Source organism: Nyctibius grandis (assembly GCF_013368605.1).
Source record: "Nyctibius grandis isolate bNycGra1 chromosome W unlocalized genomic scaffold, bNycGra1.pri SUPER_W_unloc_2, whole genome shotgun sequence".
Classification (NCBI taxonomy): domain Eukaryota; kingdom Metazoa; phylum Chordata; class Aves; order Nyctibiiformes; family Nyctibiidae; genus Nyctibius; species Nyctibius grandis.
In genome coordinates, this window is record NW_027167473.1 from 1,990,553 (window position 1) to 2,011,547 (window position 20,995).

General features: G+C 42.4%; 1 protein-coding gene across 1 annotated transcript; it reads left to right on the top strand.

The window, feature by feature from the left end:
• The first annotated feature begins 6,033 nt into the window (after nt 1-6,033).
• LOC137677167 (nuclear factor interleukin-3-regulated protein-like) lies at nt 6,034-19,764 on the top strand. Its single transcript, XM_068424418.1, is given in 3 exon segments — nt 6,034-6,229; nt 17,908-19,331; nt 19,334-19,764. Coding segments are annotated over 2 exon segments (1,371 nt in total). The 5' UTR covers nt 6,034-6,229; nt 17,908-18,088; the 3' UTR covers nt 19,462-19,764.
• The last annotated feature ends 1,231 nt before the right edge of the window (nt 19,765-20,995 follow it).

Here is a 20,995-nt window from a genome sequence, read left to right on the forward strand (position 1 = left end):
TGAGGATGACAAGGTTGAATGTTTATGGGTGAAGATCAGGGGGAAGGTCAGCAGGGCAGACATTACGGTGGGAGTCTGTTATAGACCACCCAACCAGGATGAGCAGGCGGACGAGGCGTTTTACAAGTGGCTGTCAGAAGCCGCCCGGTCGCCAGCCCTTGTACTCGTGGGCGACTTCAACTTGCCGGATGTCTGCTGGAAATTCAACATGGCAGAGAGGAAGCAATCTAGGAGATTCCTCGAATGTGTGGAGGACAACTTCCTCATGCAAGTGGTAAATGAGCCCACTAGAGGAGGGGCCCTGCTTGACCTGTTGTTTGTGAACAGAGAAGGACTAGTGGGAGATGTGAGGGTCGGTGGCCGTCTTGGGAATAGCGACCACGAAATGTTAGAGTTTTCGATAGTGGGGGAAGTAAGGAGGGGCAAGAGTAGAACTTCTGCCTTAGATTTCCGGCAGGCTGACTTTAGCCTGTTTAAGAGGCTGGTGGACTGAGTCCCTTGGGAGTTGGTCCTGAAGGGCAAAGGAGTCCAGGAAGGCTGGACATGCTTCAAAAGGGAATTGCTAAATATTCAGGAGCAGGCTGTCCCAGTCTGTAGGAAGACAAGCCGTCGGGGAAAAAGACCGGCCTGGTTGAACAGAGAACTTAGGCTAGAACTTAAGGAAAAAAAGAGAACCTACTTGCTCTGGAAGAAGGGTCGGGTAACTTGGGAGGTCTATAGGGACGTGGCCAGGTCGTGTAGGGAGAAGATTAGGAGGGCCAAAGCTCAACTAGAGATTGATTTGGCTGCTACGGTCAAAGATAACAAAAAAGCTTTTACAAATACATCAACAGGAAAAGGAGGGTCAAGGAGAGCCTCCACCACTTGCTGAATGAGGAGGGTAGTGTAGTGTCAGGGGATGAGGAAAAGGCAGAGGTGCTCAATGCCTTCTTTGCCTCGGTCTTTAATGTCAAGACAGGTTGTCCTCAGGAGACTCGGCCCCCAGAGCCTGAAGTTAGGGACGGGGGGCTGTGTGAACCTCCCATAATCCAGGAGGACACGGTTAGTGACCTGCTGTGCCAGTTGGACACCCACAAGGCTATGGGCCCGGATGGGATTCACCCCAGACTAATGAAGGAACTGGCAAATGAACTTGCCAAACCACTCTCTATTATCTACCGGCAGTCCTGGTTAACTGGAGAAGTTCCAGCTGACTGGAAATTAGCAAACGAAACGCCCATCTACAAGAAGGGCCGGAAGGATGATCCAGGGAACTATAGGCCTGTCAGCCTGACATCGGTGCCAGGCAAGGTGATGGAACAGATCATCCTGAGTGCCATTACATGGCACATGCAGGACAATCGGGGCATTGGGGCCAGCCAACATGGATTCATGAAAGGCAGGTCCTGCTTGACCAACCTGGTCTCCTTCTATGACCAAGTGACCCGCTTAGTAGATGAGGGCAGGGCTGTGGATGGAGTCTATCTAGACTTCAGTAAGGCATTTGACACTGTCTCCCACAGCATCCTCCTAGACAAACTGGCTGCCCGGGGCTTGGATGGGTGGACTCTTAAATGGGTAAAAAACTGGCTGGATGGCCGAGCCCAGAGAGTGGTGGTGAATGGGGCAAAGTCCAACTGGCGGCCGGTCACTAGCGGTGTTCCCCAGGGCTCAGTTCTGGGGCCGGTGCTGTTCAATATCTTTAGAGATGATCTAGATATAGGGATTGAGTGCACCCTCAGCAAATTTGCAGATGACACCAAGCTGGGTGGGAGTATCGATCTGCTGGAAGGTAGGAAGGCCCTACAGAGGGATCTGGACAGGTTAGATAGATGGGCCGAGACCAACGGCATGAGGTTCAACAAGAACAAGTGCCGGGTCTTACACTTCGGCCACAACAACCCCATGCAGCACTACAGGCTGGGGGAAGAGTGGTTAGAAAGCGGCCCGGTGGAAAGAGACCTGGGGGTGCTGATCGACAGCCGGTTAAACATGAGCCAGCAGTGTGCCCAGGTGGCCAAGAAGGCCAATGGCATCCTGGCCTCTATTAGGAATAGTGTAGCCAGCCGGTCTAGGGAAGTGATCGTCCCTCTGTACTCGGCACTGGTGAGGCCGCATCTTGAATCCTGTGTCCAGTTCTGGGCCCCGCACTTCAAGAAAGATGTTGAGGTGTTGGAGCGAGTCCAGAGGAGGGCGACCAAGCTGGTGAAGGGTCTGGAGAATCTGACCTACGAGAAACGGCTGAGGGAGCTGGGGGTGTTTAGCCTGGAGAAGAGGAGGCTCAGAGGTGACCTTATTGCAGTCTACAGCTACCTGAAGGGAGGTTGTAGTGAAGTGGGAGTTGGCCTCTTCTCCCGGGCAACTAGCGATAGGACAAGAGGACACAGCCTCAAGCTTCGCCAGGGGAGGTTCAGGTTGGACATTAGGAAGCATTTCTTTTCAGAAAGGGTTATTAGACATTGGAATGGGCTGCCCAGGGAGGTGGTGGAGTCACCATCTCTGGATGTGTTTAAGAAAAGACTGGACATGGCACTTAGTGCCATGGTCTAGTTGATAGGGTGGTGTCAGGGCAACGGTTGGACTCGATGATCCCTGAGGTCTCTTCCAACCTGGTTGATTCTGTGATTCTGTGATACCTCTCGTGATTCTCTGTCAGGTTGGCAGATGGGCACCTCAGTGTTCCTCAACAGAGAGTCACCCACCACGAGCACTCGTCGTTTCTTTTTACGGTACCCACTTTCTGCTGCTGGTACAGTTACACCTTGTGGATCTTGCTCGTGGGTATCTATAGCTGTTAAAGCTTCATATCTGTTTTTAGTTGTGATACTGGAGGGTGGAGACTGAGGCATAGTCTTGCTTTTGTGGGTCACCAGGGTCCAAGGAGCCTCTTTCTTAGTGGTGTCTTCTAAGGGGGCATGGTGCTGATACCACCTATCTATCTCTGCCTCAGCTCCTCTAATACTGCACAGCCTTCTAACTGTTTCCTTCAACTCAGCCACTTCACATAACAGACCATCAACCCATGCACAGCTTAAGCAGATACTTACCTTTTCACCAGGGGAAGGGTTGGGGCACTCGTTGCAGCCTACCACCTGTACCGAAGTCTCTTTCTGTACTGGCTCTGTCTGGGTGAAAGCATCAGACTTCCCAGGGGCCTTCTCTGCAGAAACACTGGTTTTGGCTCCGAGGCGAGTGCACACCATTACCATTATGGCAGGGGCCTGAAGCACTTGCCTGGGATGTGGACCTACAGGCGGTTTGCAAGGCCCTGTCTGCGCAAAGTGCCGCGCCGCACTCCGGGTTGCTCACGCTCCCCAGAGGCCCTTGAAATCTCCGGCAGTGCTTCCGGCTCTGCCCTCTCCTCGCCTGATTCGTTGCCGGGAACTTCCACGTCCAGAGGGGACTCGGGGCTGCTACTCGGGTGGCCCTGAGTACGGAAACCGCCCGGTACAGCCCGATCTCACCCTCGCCCCAGACTCGCCTCAGTCACCTTCCGCCAGCTCCCTCAGTACCCTATGGTCCTAGCCCGAATATCATTACTGTTCTACATTTATTTTCACAACCAATATTTGTTTTACTTGTCATTATTCTTGTACTACTATTTTCACAGTGACCACTTTGTATATAAGAAACTTTCTATTAGCTGAACAGCTTACTAATGTAGTCTGTAATTTATAGCATCTTTAAGAAAGGTAAACTGTATGTGGATCAAGGGGTGGAATGTAGTGATCCTGACTGGAAGACCATTGTATATCGGGGAGTTAGTGATCCGCATAACAGTAGGCCCAGGCCTGTGCTGTGCTTTGCTATGCTGCATGTACAGCTTAGTCTTCAGGCCTGTGCTGTGTTGCACAAATCCCTTAGCCACAGGATAAACTCAGCCAGCTCATTGTAACAGAGGAGTCTGCAGGCAGGTCCCACTTGGTACCGCGATTACGCCACCTGCGTGGCCTTGCCTTTATCTAAAAACGCAACAAGAAGTTCTCGCGTGAACATCCTCTATGAATAGAAGGTTTTTTTCTTGTAAGAAAAATTATATAATAGCTCGAATGACTGAAATGGGAGAACCTCTTCTATGAACAGGGTCTGCCCGGCATGCTGCACGTGGATTGGAGGCCCATTCAGTGCTATATCACTCAGGGTTCTCAGCATCTAAAGGAACGTAAGATTATCTATACTGTTCTCTCCTTATAGTGTTAGCTCTAATAAACAGTGTTATAAATGGGCTTTGCACACCAGATTGATAAATAAAGATGATTATTTTATTTAGGAGGGTACAAGCAAACAGCGCTGGGCGACCGGGGGAGTCACAGCTCCGCCTACAGTTCGCACCGAATCATACGGGAAACATCAATTTATTAGACAAAGCATACATATTCATTAATATGGGTTGGGTTATTACAATTAGTTCTGGAAATGGGTGTGATTATGTTAATTATTTTCAGGAACTCATTATCGTAAGTCTCCTCCTGTCTGTGTTCTGACAGTTCCTCTTGTCTATGCATTTGCCGTTAGTTGGTTGCGCTGATAATTCCTTATCTAGTTACAAGCTTAGCACATGTTACTCTAAACCTACTATCCTACATAACAGGAGGTTCATCCTGGATCCAAGAACACACCCCTGTTACACGAATCATCCCACACGTATCCAATGTGCACACATGTGCTCGGCAGTGCACACCCGTGCACGCGGGCGCCCAGTGTGGTGGTCGCCATCCACCTCCCGGTGGTCGCTGGGATGAAGGCCGAAGTCTTCCTCAGGTGTCCTCTAGGTGACCTGGGTCCTGTACACACGCTGTGGGAGTATCTCTATACATTCGTCATTAGTCAAGCAAATAAGTCAGCAGTTGTTTCTATATATGGCATTAGTCAGCAAGCAAGTGAGCAGATGTTTACTTATCAGGATGTTTGCGGAGCAGATGTTTACTTATCAGGATGTTTGCGGTTTTTCTTAGCTAAGTTACAGTGAAGCCCTCTACACCCACATACGATTTTATGAACAAAGTTAACCCATTTATTACAACAGCATTTTAAATGATACCTTACAGAGTGCCTTTCTTACTGGGATCATAACAGACCAGCACCTCCTGGTGAAAAACAAGAAGGATGTACAACTGCAATTGCATGACATGATTTGGAAAAATGCACAGTGGCAGTCAGAAGAATAGGTGGCTAGAGAAGAGACATGGGATGACAACATCCTTATCTACTTGGCAATGAAGCTTGGCTGGCATGGGAAGAACAACCCAGACCCTTACATAAAGCATATAAGCTTTCTGTATGGCACATGCAGAGAAAGAGGTATTTGAAAGAGCAGGACAAGGACCAGCCATCTATAGTGAACATAATGTTTACTGGTATAGAATACACCTGTGTACCAGCCTGGCTCAGCTGCCCTGGCTTTCACTCCTTATAGCTTAAGCACTTGGCTAACTCAAAACTCCTAAGAGCCTTGATCACCATGGAAACCATTGGATATCATTGAGAAAAGATGAGAAGGAGGAAGAGGGGAGGGAAGAGAGCAAAGAACCCCCCCATCCTCAGCAAGATTTCCCATTTATAGTGAACCTGACATTATTGTTATAGAACACACCTGTGGGCCAGCCTGGGTCAGCTGCCCTGGCTTACTGCTAATGGCCTTGATCACCATACCACAGCTGGCCACAAACTGAAACAAAATGTAACAGAGAAGTGATTCTATAAATTTTATCCCCACGAAACCAGGACACTTCTTTAAAAGTAGATTAAAAAAATCTGAAGCTGAAGCCCACCGTACACACCCCACCGCTCCCGCAGAACGTAAGAAAGAACACCACGCTGTCCCCGCTCGCCAGGAGCGATTACGTAAATGTCAGCCCCGCCCCCCTTCCGCGCGCAGCCCCCCGTCTGAAGTGTTATGCAATACCCAGCATATAGACCTACTGTACCACAGAGCCCCAGCGGCGCAAGGGGTGGGGTGTCCGGCCCCGCCCCTTGGCAGCCTCCATTGGCCATCCCCCGAGAGTGCTCGGCGTGGATTGGGATATTGCTGCTGTCACTTGCAGCTGACTGACAGGTTGGCCGGTCGGCCATGAGAGTGCGTGCGTAGTTCTGACCTACTAACATACATCCTTTCGTGTTGTCACACGCTCCATCGCTCACTCTGGATTGCTCTGCTTCCGGACAAGTGAGACACTGTTGCTTACTCGTCTTTACCCGCCTCGATTCAGACAGATGCAGGGAATGCTCCGCTTACCGCGCTGCACTGAAGGTAGGAATGCGCGCTCGGAGTGGCGTCTTGTGCGGGAGCCTGGGGAGGGGTGGCGGGGGGCGCGCGTATGGGTGCGAAGCTGTTTGCTGTGTGCATAACGTTTTGCTGGCGTGTCACTGCCGGGGCTCAGCGCCTGAAGGTAGCAGGCACGACGTGTGCCTGAGTATGAAAGGCCATGGTAATTTCGGTGTAGAGTTAAGGAGTAGGTCGTTAATTACAACCCTTTTGTGCGTTTACGAGAAAAATCGGGGTTTTGTGCTGATGGATTGTCAGAGGCCGCCGGAAAGATCCCATTTTCACACGGTGTTGAGGGATGTTGTTTGTGGGCAAACTGAATTAATGGTAGCAGTCTGCCCCACAGCCCCCGTGTTTTGCTAGGCTGTGTTTGCCTAAGCCTTTTTCGTCACTTTTGTCGCTGTCTTTCGGACTCTACTGGACCGATCACGTAATAGTTCCTAGAAATGTTGCATTATGTAACCACAGAATTTGCTGGCAGTTAGGCTAGGAAGAAGGAGCTAATGATACGATTTTATAATCTTGCTACAAAGAAACTGGGACAATTGTGCTTAAAAATTTAACTAACAGATTTTGTTAAAGTACATTTAATAAAGAGACAACTGGGTAAGTGGGGAGGTAACTCATGCTTGCTGACCATGTGTTGTGTACCTTAAAATGAAATTTGTGTTAATCTATATTTAGCCCTATCATATTTTAGCAATTGTGGCTTCATGTGCTATTCCTGGTCTTTTCTCTAGAGCTGTGCATATAGACGTTCAAGGCCATTTGCTTGGATTTTTAACTCCATGCTTTCAGAGCCCTTTTGATAAGGCTGTATTTTTAGGAAGGCATTTTACCTAGACACTAAACAATTTCTTTGGTACTGGCTTTTACTTGTCACCGTTTTAAAAGAGGGGAACATGTAATTTAAGAGAGGAATGAATTTAAGAAAATGTCAACAGTGCTAAAGAAGTGAGATGGCCTGCCCATGTGACAACTGCAGTGGGCTCTGGTGAAGAAGTAACGCCAGGCCCGGGGGGCATAGGAGTACCCCAGTCCCATAGAAATCGGGCATTTTAGCGTGGCACACAACAAAAGCAGAAGTAGGTCAGTATGACGTTCTCAGTAGCACAAATCTTCGGTTAGTTGGTGTGTGATCGCAACCGGAATGTGTGCGCTGTGGGTCACGGGGAATGCTACTGAAGGGAGTATCGCAGCAGTGCTGGTATGGGGCGGAGGGGGTCCCGATCCCGCACCCCGGCGACCCCGACCGCCTCGAGGACTTGCACAACACGGGGTGCGGAGGTTGCTGTGTCCTTCTCCTGATGGGGATCGCGGCGGGCTGGGACCTTTCCAACGTCCGCGCGGCAGCGGGCGAGGGCCGAGGGCACTGCCGCACCCCGCCGTTCTGGGGCTGGCACGGCGGTAGAGGCTTGCGAGGTCAGGAGGGGTGATAGAGCGGGCCGGGCGCCATGCACCGCCGGTCACGTAGTGGGACGCCTCGCTGCCGCGCTCCGCCTGCCCATCTCCCCTTTGTGGGGACGTCGGTGGGCCGCAGCGTGGCAGGACCGCAGGGCGGGTAGCGGCGGGGCGGATGTCATGTCTGACCGCCGCTTTCAGTCAGGGCGAATCAGACAAAGAGAGCTCGAGCTCCCTGCCCGAGGGTCTCCCCGTGGGCAGGTGTCCCCTCCCACTACCCGTCCGGCGGCCCAGGGGTACCCCTCCCCCCCCTCCGGGATTTCGGCCGTGCCCCGCTGCCACAGGTTGGGTGCCACTGTAGGAAGGGTACGGCTCACAGATAGGCAGTAGAAATCCTCCCCCCTTCCCCGCCCCGATCTGAATATTTAGGATTTCTCCTTAAGTCACAAACAATGAAAACTGACCATTGCCAAATTCTGTTGTTGACAAGTCATTTCGACATTTCAGTGGCAAAAGCTGTGCCTGGAAGTTCCATGTTCTGGGGTCATCTTGTGCTCTGTCCTTGACAGAAGGCTACCTTGAAAGTTGCTGATGATAACTTGTCTTTAAATATGAGGCAATTTGTGTGTGTGTGCGTGCCTAAACCGGTCTTCTAAGTAGATAAAACCAAAATTACCGTGTTTTTGACTAAACCCTCCAAAGTGAAAATTTAGTATCACAACCATGGTAGTATGTTCAGTATAACTGTTATAGGTAGTAACAGTAAAATATTATTTTTTTAAAGGTGATATTTTTGATAACATGTACAAACTTTTCTGCTATTTGATTGTTGGGGTCAAGTACAGTTTTGCCATAGTAAAGCTGTTTGGAGTTACTGTGTTTTTTTAAAAAAGATTTTTTTTTTTTCCTTGTCCTTATAATTTGAATGATTGCACTCAGTTTCATTGTGTTCACTAGTATGTATGTAACCTACTTTGAATTAATTACTGAGGAGAACAAAGATGACTCAGTCCAGAGCCTAGTTTAAAATATTGCTATGGGCATCAGCTTTACCATCCTTATTCAATTAAAATGTTGACTTAGATAAGAAATTTGAATGAATAAGGCTTCAGGTTTTGGTCCAAAGACCTGATTTAAACCAACCAAATCAAGGATTACTGATTGAAGATCCTTAATATCATTGGTACTACCAAATATATCATTATGAGTTCTCACGTTGCAGATGTCTTTATTTGACTGTTGAAGCATTAACAGTTTGTAAAATTATTTGCCTTTATTTTCAATTCTTATTTATTTTCTAATTTTAACTCATCTTATTCTCTAAAGGACTGGTAACTAGCTTTCAAAATACCCAGCTTCCTAAATTTGACTTCAAGGCTACAAGTTTCCTTTGGAATTTATTTATTTATTTTTTTTAAAGGACCTGATTTGAAAGGTGTCAAAAAGCTTAGAGTCTTCCCACGAGCAATAGGAACTTACATGATCTCTTCACAGCTTATCTTATCCTAAGAAGGAACAGTATTTTCCATGCTTTGGCTGAAACTTGTAGAACATAGGTGCATTCTGTCTATGCAATAAAAGGAATGCACAGTCTAGAAAAGCAACTCTTGCTTTTTTCAATCCTTTATCTTGAAATAAAGCTCATAAATAAAATAAACCTTTAACTCATTCTAAATTGACTTATTTTAACAAATAGTTGTGCAAACTATGTTTATGCAATAGTTTCCTTTTCCAGACAGCAATCTTGCTGCTGTTATAACATGACTATGATGCAATAATATGTACAACTGAGTCTTATTACATGCTGTTAAGCAATGTATCTGAGTCCTCAGCTTAATTGACTCTTCTAGATGACCTTGTCATGATTATTGCAGTCAGTTATGAGATATAAATGTGCTTAGGATGTGTAATAGGAAAAAAAAATGCAAGTTCCTGTGGCCCATTCTATGACAAAATGACAGTTGATTTCAATGTTAGTATTTTACAGTGTTTGGGGGGAAGGAATTTCAAACAAGATATTTGTAACTGTCTAATACTGATGGTGATGGCTGTCAAAAATAAGATTGGGTAAACAAGGGCATACTTGGATGTGACTCAAAATGTAATAGAAGCAATGTTTCTGAAAACTTTTTGGTTTTGAAGGTATACCTGAAATGGATTAGTATTGGGACCTTGTTAAATATCCTGCTTTTTTTTTTTTTTTTTTTTTTTTTCTAATTCCCATCTTGAATTGATCCATGTCCAAGTTAGCATACTCTGAGATTGAATCTGGTCACAGATATTATCAAAATCTATTTATTTTCTGTTGGAAAGAAAGCCTTATTTAAAATATTTTTCCTTTATTTGTAAGTTACCACATCTTGGTGTAGCTTTCAGTTCTGTCCCCAAAGTATTTAAATAATAAACCAGTTTTTGCCATAGAGATGGCTTCACAGCAGTTAGCAATATAGATGCCAGTCTTCCAAGACCTCCTTTTATGATTAGAACCGAACACTTGGACTCTCAATAAAGAAAATGAGGCTTTGTGCATGCAGTAGTTTTCCCTTCTGGACTATCTTGCAGGATTAGAACTCTAAAGATTGCTATTTCTCCATTTCGTTTGCAGTGAGTGGTAGAGATCAAGATTTTTTTACAGGCAATGTTTATTTTATATATTTGTACTTAAGTTTTTATAAAATAAGATGCAAGTTTAGAGCATCAGCTGGGATTTACTGAAATAATTCTACTGCCTTTTAATAGAGTTATATAAATTTAGATCAGCTGAAGGTCTGGACCATGCTTGACATTTGTAAGACTACATGTTATTAAGGGCATTGTCCAAATGCCTCTTAAACACTGACAGGCTTGCGGCATCCACCACCTCTCTAGGAAGCCTGTTCCAGTGTTTGACCACCCTCTCGGTAAAGAAATGCTTCCTAATATCAAGTCTGAACCTCCCCTGATGCAGCTTTGACCCATTCCCACGTGTCCTGTCACTGGATACCAGGGAGAAGGGATCAGCACCTCCCTCTCCACCTCCCCTCCTCAGGAAGCTGTAGAGAGCAATGAGGTTGCCCCTCAGCCTCCTTTTCTCCAAACTAGACAAGCCTAAAGTCCTTAGCCGCTCCTCATAGGACATGCCTTCTAGCCCTTTCACCAGCTTTGTTGCCCTCCTCTGGATGCACACATCCTTCTTAAATTGTGGGGCCCAGAACTGCACACAGTACTCAAGGGGAGGCTGCACCAACACTGAATACAGCAGGATAATCACCTCTTTTGACCAGCTAGTTATACTGTGTTTGATGCACCCCAGGATGTGGTTTGCCCTCTTGGCTGCCAGGGCACACTGCTGACTCCTATTGAGCCTGCTGTCAACCAGCATCCCCAGATCCTTTTCTGCAGGGCTGCTCTCCAGCCACTCCCCTCCCAATCTATACTTGTGCCAGGCGTTACTCCATCCCAGGTGCAGAACCTGGCATTTGGACTTGTTAAATTTCATGCCATTGATAATTGCCAAATGCTCCAATCTCTCTAGAGCCTTCTGCAAGGCATCTTGGCCCTTGAGAGAGTCACCAGCACCTCCCAGTTTGGTATCATCAGCAAACTTGCTAATGGTGCATTCAACTCCTGCATCCTGATCGTTGATAAATATATTGAACAGAAGTGTCCCTAGAATCGAGCCCTGAGGAACACTGCTGGTGACTGGTCGCCAGCCAGATGTAGTCCCATTCACTACAACCCTTTGAGCCCTGCCATTCAGCCAGTTTTTCACCCAGTGCACTGTGTACCTGCTCATCTCACAGTTGGACAACTTGTCCAGAAGGATGCTGTGAGGGACAGTATCAAAAGCCTTCCTAAAATCCAGAAAAACTACATCCATCCCCTTCCCTTCATCCACTAGGTGGGTGACCTTGTTGTAGAAGGATATCAAATGAAACAGGACTTTCCCTTTGTGAAGCCATGTTGACTGTGCCTGATGATTTCATTGTCCTTTAAATGTCTTTCAATAGCACCCAGTATGATCTTCTCCATAGTTTTTCCAGGAACTGAGGTTAGACTAACAGGTCTGTAGTTTCCTGGATCTTCCCTCATGCCCTTCTTGTAAACTAGAGTAACGTTGCCTAGCTTCCAGTCAGCAGGGACCTCCCCAGACTCTCAAGACCTTTGGTAGATGATCAAGAGGGGTTCTGCTGTAACATCTGCTAGCTCCTTCGGTACTCTGGGATGAATCCCATCAGGCCCCATGGACTTATGAACGTTCAGCTGATACAGCTGGTCCCTTACGATTTCAGTGTCCACAAATGGAAAAAAATCACTGTTCCTGCAGTCGTGGTCCTCTGACTCAGGGGACTGGGCAGCCCAAGGTCTATCAGCATTATTAAAGACTGGGGCAAATAAAGCATTGAATGCCTTCACTTTTTCTTCATCCCTATTAGTCTGATGACCATCTTCAACAAGTATTGGTCCAATATTTTCCTTAGACCTTATCTTGCTATTAACATACTTTAAAAAAGCCTTTTCTTATTGTCTGACACAACACTGGCCGGTTTCAACTCTAGTTGAGCTTTGGCCTTTTGTGCCTTCTCCCTGCATATAGGAACCACAGCTCTGTAATCTTTCTGTGGAGCCTGACCTTGCTTCCAGAGATCGTACACTTTCTTTTTCCTTTTGAGTTCCACGAGAAGTTCCCTGTTCAGCCAAGCTGGTCTTCTGCCCCACTTGCTTGACTTATGACACAATGGGATTGCCTGTGCCTGTGGTTTTAAAAGGTGGTTTTTAAAAACTAACCAGCACTTGTGGACTCCTAAGCCCTCAAAAGCAGATTCTCGGAGTACTCTGCTAAATAGCTCCCTGAATAGCTTGAAGTTTGCTCTCCTCAAGTCTAGGGGAGCAACTCTGCTATCCTTTTTTCTCATTACACTGAAAATTTTAAACTCGACCATTTCATGATCACTGTGGTCAAGACAGCCACCTACCATCACATCCCCCACAAGTCCTTCTCTATTCACAATTAGGAAGTCTAGGAGGGCATCTTTCCTAGTTGTCTCACTGAGTACTTGTGACAAGAAGTTATCTGCTGCAAACTTCAGGAATTTCCAAGACCTGCTCGTCTCAGCAGTATGGCATTCTCCGTTGGTGTCTGGGAAGTTGAAATCTCCCATAAGGACAAGGGCTACCAATCTGGAGATCTCTCCTAATTCCCTATAGAATAACTCATCAGTGCTATCATCCTGGCAGGGCGATCGATAGTAGACACCCACAACGACATCTGCTTTGTTTTCCATCCCCCTAATCCTCACCCAGAGGCTCTCAACCATATCATCCCTAACTGTAAGGGCTGTATAGCCAAACCTCTCCCTTACATACAGAATTCAACTGTTCCACCTCGCCTGCCCTGCCTATCCTTCCTCAACAGCCTATAGCCCTCCATCCCAGCACTCCAGTCGTGGGACTCATTCCACCAAGTCTTGCTAATACCAATGACATAGCTCTGGGAACTGACCAATGCTTCCAGTTTGTCCTGTTTGTTTCTCATACCGCGTGCATTGGTGTACAAGCATTTTAGATACGCTCCTGAGCCCTCAATGCTCCCTGGAGCAGCGCAAATGCTACCATTAGCATTGCCACCCTCAAGCGATGCCATGCCAACCCTTGGCTTACCTTCAGTTCTCCTGATGGTATCCCCTTCCCCCATCGATTCTAGTTTAAAGCCCTCTCAATCAGTCCTGCCAGCTTACTAGCAAAGAAATGTTTCCCACATTGGGACAGGTGAATCCCATCAGGCCTCAGCATTCCTTGTGTCTTGAAGACTCTTCTGTGATTATAAAAACCAAAGTTCTGACAGAGGCACCGTTCTGGGAGCCAGGTGTTGATGTCCTGAGCATGCCTGTTTCTTCCAAAGTCTCTCCCCATTACTAGGAGGACTGAGGAAAACACTACCTGTGCTCCTGGATCTTTTAGCATTCTTTCCAGGGCTCTGAAGTTTCTTTTGATTGATCTCAGACTTTTTGTTGCGCCATCATTTGTACCCACATGAAAGAGTTCAAGAATAGAAACCTATTTGTCAGAATAAGTAACATTTGATTTTGTATTTTTGTTTTGTGGCCCTTAATTAGGGGAAAACAATAAAACAAAATCATGAATTTCAGTATTTGAAATTAGGGATGCTGAGATTTTATTTGCAGAACATTGTTACTATTAAGTTATTGCTTTGTGCAATATAGTTTTTCCTACTGTCAATTGATGTGATATTTAAATAAAATGGCATAATATATATGTATAATTAAAACTCAGAGAAGCAAAGGTAATTTATATATTACTTTTATATAAATATTTAAAGTTTTTCCTGGTTTTGGACAAATTGTACAGGTCCAATAGAATTATACTGAATTTCTAAGCAAGTTGAAGAAAATATAGGTTGAATTTGCACCTGTTACCCTTGACTGACCTTTCTGAGCAACAGCTATTTTTAACGTGTTTAGATCTCTCCAAATAATAATTTTGCTTTCATAATTTGTGTATTTTACCTTTAGGAAGAAAACTGTACTTTCATGAGTTAATTTGTAGTTATTAGGATAAACAGTAACTTAACTAATTTTCCTAGCAATTAAAGTCTTTTATATAAAAATTATATATGACATCAACTTTCAGGATACAACTTGGAGTTGGGTAATATGAAAGTGCAATAGTATTCCAAGTGCCATGATCAGCTTATTTTTTTTTTATATTTGATTGAAAATTGTCATAATAAATGAATGATTTTGACTTTTTCATAAATTATATTGTGTAGACACCTACCATGATTTTCTTTCAATAAGACAAGAAAATCAACATTTTATCAAAAATGCTTAATCTTGTATGAAACATCTTCATCAGTGTTCCACTGACCTAATTACATGTTGATCCTGAAACAATAAAAAAATGCATATTAAGTTGTAAGAAAATGGAACCCTAATGCAGGAGCAATAGTTCTGTATTTCTCCATGTTGTTGTAATGGATTCAGCAGTAATTGGTGGTAACATATTGATATTGTAAATTTTGTTTCCTTCTTTGACCTTGGATAACCTATAATAGCATAACATCCAGTTAGCCAGTGTTTCCAGAAAGTTTGAACTTCATTTGCTCCCCATTGCCTAGACCCTCTTGCCCACAATCTAGGGATAATATCACTATTCCAGTGGAGTCAGCATCAAAGTTTTTCTTCAGCATGAACAGAATTTCACTGAAGGTGCTAGATATAAGGCAAGAAAGAGTATGTTGAATGATTTCAGTAGAGATTGGTTTGGGCTTTGGAGGCCACATCCTCAGTTAAAGAGGTTTTCTTAATTATTATAGACCTGAAGGGTGCAGAATTTCATGGCATACTTTTTGTCTATGAAAAGCTGTAGTGGTAGAGTAGCTCCAAAATGTTTAAGCAGTGTTTAGTTAGGCTGTGTATCCATCAACTAAAATTAAACTCTATTTCCTCCCCTGTATGTGCATAATATTATTTCTGTACCTCATAAAAGTCTTGAGATAGTTAGCAAATGTTTTTAAAATGCTTTGTAGATAGAAAGTGCAAAATATATTCTTCAGTTTTTCAAAGTAGAGAGTACAAACTGGTCATGTTTGGGTATCTATGAGCAGCTTCTATACCAGCCCTGGTATGTGAACAAATTTTTGAAATACATAACCTTTGACAGAATGCTAGCAATAACATAATTAATGATACCTATGTGGAACATGGAAAGCAACAACTAGAAATATGTGGAGACATATCAATGTGAGCTTTTATTGTTTTTTGACACTTTGCTACATAGTGGTTTGAGCTGTTTGTTTATTAAAAAGACAGTGATAAATGCATGATTCTTCTTTAAAATGGGAAGTTATTTTGCATTTATTTTCCTTTTTTTTTTTTTTAGGACTGAGTTAAATTTTGTAGACACAGCTTTACAAAAGTGAAGTTTGAAAGCATTTGACTGCTTGAAATGGGATTTTAATTTAGTTTTGTAGAATTACTATCAAAATGTTAGAGCAACAGAATTAAATAATTGGATATCTCATTACAGAATATGTTTTGAAAAATTAACCTTGGAGATAATGTGAATTATTTTGATAAATACAAATAATAATATGCAGTTACTCTGGAGAAACATATATGTATGTGTGGAGACCTATGTGTGTATTGTAAAGCAGAACTGACTTATTTAATTAAATTACAAAGAACAGAGGCAAGATTGAAGGACTGGGTCATAAACCTTTGACACATTTCAAGTATTACAATCTGAATATGCAAGTCCCCAGGGTCAGATTCTTAATGTACTATTTTGACATGGATAAATTAAATTTTCCTGATTTCTGCATATGTAATTTCTTGCTTGAATAGTATGAATTCTATGGAAGCCTCATTAATATTTGGATCTGGGATTGTATCCTGCTTCTATTGAAGCCAATGGCAAAATTGCTGTGGGAGCAAGACTGGATCTGTAATTGATAGGGGTCGAGTGTTATTACACCGTTACATTGGCACTCAATGTCATTAACATCAAGCAACAACAACAAAAAAAATCTTTAATAGTGACTAAGGTAAGGTACTATTAAATGTTGGTTTTATGAGGGAGTGATAAAGCAATTGAAAAATTAATCATAAGGGAAAATATTGGAATTGGAAATATAATCAGAGGAATCATTACAGTTCATTAATTTACATGTAAATACTGATGTTTTCCAGTGGAATTATAAAATGCAAGTGAAGTGAAACAGCCATTTTTATTGAAGACATTTTGCCATTATCATCAGATGGAATTTAATTTCTTTACAGACTCAGTACTGGGCTGATCCACATGGAGAGCTATTAACAAACTAGGGTTTTGAGTCCTGTTTGTAAAGCAGCAATTTCAGTTACTGTGATAAAAGTGTTCAGGGAATATGTGGAAAGAGAGAGAGCTTTATTGTTTTGTTAGCTGACTAAAGCAACGGCATTAGAACTAATTACATAACTATCAAACCAGTAAGACTGACATAAAACATGTGGCTTATGCTTTTGCCTTGACTGCTTTACTGACGTACTCTGGCTGAAAGTGGAGTTGAATGCTGCATGAAAAACCACCATTGTTTTGATACACACTTATATCTGCTGTAGACTTACAAGCTACCAATTCTATGTTCATTCTACTTGTGCCAGGAACAATGTGTACAGGAGGGAGACTGGCCAAAACAGGAGTTACCAGTGCTAGAACAAGCGGATTATGCCCTCAAATGCCCCAAACTGTAGAAGGCCTGTGAAGCAAGGGACACGAACTCTGCAGCTTGTTGGATTTTAAGTGTAGGTCAACACCAGTATCTGGCTGTATGAGACTGTTTGAACTTGCAATTGAATTTTTATTGATTAAGTAGATCATACTGATGAGCTATGCCCATGGTCTGCATGCATTTAGAAAAAAACCTTTCTGCTCTTTATTATTATCAGTTATTATCGTTACTAATATTTTCCCTAAATTGTAGTGTTGGACAGACACCAAAGTGGCATCACTTTGAGCTGGAGACCATACAGATAGATACAAAGACACAGTTCTTGTCCTGAAATAGTCTTATTTAAGAGAAAACATGTTGCTTTTGTATTTGCAGAATTATGTGTGCATTTACTAGTTTGAATTGATATGATTGATCAAAAAGGGATTTTAAAACTTGAAGCATGTGCATGTGTGCATACACATGCACACAACACATGTTTAATATATATATAAAAATTTACAGGATACAAAAGCAGTAGTTAAATGTTTAATAACTTTAATGGATAGCAGTGTTACTTTAAGACAATAGAAAGCACTGTAGCTTCTCTAAATCAGCTTATGTTATTTTTAATCTGTGGAGGACCCAAATATATGGCATTGCAAAATCATGCACCACAGCTGTTTTTCTGAAGAGATGTTTTAATTTGGAAGGACAAGATACTTTCCAGTGCTGCTCATCAACATGTCTGGTGTTCAGCAGTGTTAAGTGCTAGGTTTAAGTTGGTCAGTGATGTTATGGAAAGTTCTGTGACATTATTGTCAGATCAAAATTCAAATATATATTTTTTTTTATTAATTTTCCTTGGATCATATTGTATTTGTTTTGGAAGCAAATCTGCTACCTAGGTATCATAAAGCTTAGAATATCAGTTGTTTCAGTGTCAAGCTTCCTTCATATTACAGCAGGTTTAATGAATCAAATGCTAGTCTAAGCTCTTTATTGAAAGTTACTTTTGAATGCCCCAAACCAGCAATTCCTAAACAGTAAACAAAATCTCTATTTATTGAAGGTTATTTAGAAGATTCTCATCACCTCTGCCAAGAAAATTGGATCTAGACACTTCTGTTTGAGAATATGAAACAAAAGGAATAATATGCTTGGATTTCAAAGTACTTAAATTCTGGTATGAGAAGTACTGGGGAAATAGTTTGCTCTGTTGCTCATTGTAGATCTATTACAAATTGTTTCTGATGCAGCTGAGAAAAATGCAGACCCTTAAAAAGGAACACAGACCTGTTGACACAAGTAGCAATGTGGACAAAATCATGGTACTTAAGTCTACTTTAGCAGAAGTGTCTGAAGAATTGTCTACAAATGAAGAGATACTACTCACTGAAGCAAGTAGTGGAAAAAGCAAATATTCAGCTTGCCGGAGAAAGCGAGAATTCATTCCGGATGAAAAGAAAGATGCTATGTATTGGGAGAAAAGGCGGAAAAACAATGAATCTGCTAAAAGATCTCGTGAAAAACGACGACTGAATGACCTTGTCTTAGAAAACAAACTAATTGCACTGGGAGAGGAGAATGCCACTTTGAAGGCAGAGCTGCTTTCTTTGAAGCTGAAGTTTGGTTTAATTACTTCTGCAGCCTATGCCCAAGAGATACAGAAACTCAGTAGCTCAACAGCTGTGTATTTCCAAGATTATCAAAGTTCCAAATCAAATATTAACTCATTTGTGGGTAAACATGAACCATCTATAGTTGGTAGCAGTTGTATTTCTGTCATTAAACGTTCTCCTCAAAGCTCTATGTCTGATATGTCTGAAATATCATCTGTAGAGCATACTCAATCAAGTTGTATGCAAAACAACTGCAGAAGTCCTGAAAATAAGTTCCAGTTTATAAAACAGGAGCCCATGGAATTAGAGAGAGAGCCAAGAGATGACAGAAGTTCACAGAAAGCATCCATATATCCACACTACATGGGAACTACCTTTAACATGTACTCGCATTCTCTTCCTCTGTTCCAAGTCAATAGGTCCTCCAGTAATTCCCCCAGAACTTCAGAAACTGATGACAGTGCAGTTGGAAAGTCATCTGATGGAGAAGATGAACAGCAGGTTCCTAAGGGTCCAATCCATTCCCCAGCTGAACATAAAAATATTCGTGCAACAGTTCAAGTTCCAGAAGTGAATTCTTCAGCTTTGCCTCACAAGCTTAGAATTAAAGCCAAAGCCATGCAAGTTAAAGTGGAAGCAGTAGATAATGACTATGATGCTGCACAGAAACTATCATTGCCTATTAATATGTCATCAAAAAGACACGTTGAGCTTGAAAAACGCACTGCACAAAACTTGGTGCATTCTTCTCGTACTCCTTTCTCAGTTCAAGTGACTAATATCCAAGATTGGTGTCTCAAACCAGAACTCTGGCATCAAAAGAAACTCAATGTAAGAATTCAGAATGGTTGCAAAACTGAAATTCTTGAAATAAATAGAGTATCTTCAATGTTTCTGAGTCAGAGAACCTGTATTTGAAGCAGGGCATAACAAACTTATCTGCAGATGTTGCTTCCCTTAAAAGACTAACTAGACAACAAATCTCTGCATCAGATTCTGGTTAAGTTACTACTGAAGAAAGGCTTATTGTTGTTTTTTAAAAACAATGTCATTTGCAATAGATCAATATGTTTTGTATTGTGCTGACCTATCACTGGACTTGTGATGTCATTTCACTGTAATGTTCACATAATGTCTGGTGTCTTTTTGTGCACAAATTATTATGGAGACTAGGCTGTGTTATGATCATTATGCCTTGTATATAGTCAAGTAGCTGGTATGAAGGCTATATATAGTGAACTGTTTTCTTTTTCTTCTAAAGTGTGCAAGTTACCAGTTACAATAAAATATTCATGACAAACACAAAATATCTACTCCAGTTCAATTGATTTTTATGAACTTGTAAATATGTTGTTAATAAAAAAAAAAGAAGCTTGTTTCTTACACTGTGCTCAACTTAACTTATATGTTTGGTTTTTACAGCCAAACTTATGCATTTTTTTAAATTGCATTTTTTCCTTAAGGCATCTTTTTAGAAGAAAATTGAAATAAAGTGGATATTTATAAATGAAACAGTATCCAATTCATAGCCTTAGCTTTTTTTTAACTTACGTTTAGTATAAATTAACCAAAAGCCACACAAATTCTAACACAGTAATTGTAATAATATCAAGGAACTTTTTCTCCTGTCTCAAATGAGAGAGAGAGAGAGAGAGTATTGGATTTCCTGAATGGCTTACTATAACAAACTTTTTTTCAGTATAACAACTTTGTGTTTTAGATGAAATTAGTTATGTTGGACTTGTGCATCTTCAAGTTTTAAGAGCCTTGAAATGACAGAATTGGACAATGTCGTCTTCGCCAAGGGCTGTGCTTATGCCTGCACAGGCATGGAAAGAAGTATGGTCAAAGGCTACTGGATCTGTAAACTCTGAGCTTAACTTGGCAAAATCTATATAAGGACAGGCAATAGTAAGTAGCAGCGTTAGAGGAGATAATCTGATATTTCAGCTCCCGCTGTGGGGCATAACAGAATTGTAAGTATGAAATAAGGCTTACAACCAATATGACTTTGGTTTTAATGGCTTAATTAACTGAACTGGAATACCCTGGCTGACTACAAGGCATTTTGCCAGAAATTCTTAAATATAAAACAGAATATGTGGAGAACAATCCAGATAGTACTAGCCCCTTAAAATTTGCATAGACAAGGACTTCTTCATATGATGACTGGACAGGGTTTTAGTGTTCTTGTCTGAGAAGAGCCATTGAAGCATGGAGATTGTATTGCATCATACCCCCTTGGCTGGGCTTACCAAAGTCTTTCATTTAAAAAATAAAAATAATTTATAAAGAGAACATAGATTTGGCAGAAGTCCTTCTCAAGATAATTCCCCTAATTACTAATTCCCCGAAGTACTAATAAATTGGATTAACAAATAAGCACTTTCTGAAAAAGTTCTTTATGGAAATGTTCCATTATAGATCATGGAAATTAATAGACTTAAAATACTAATTAAGAAAACAGAACAGAGTTAGTGATTTTTTTTTTTAATTTCATATTTGACTAGAGTGAGAGGAAGTTTGTCGATTTATTTT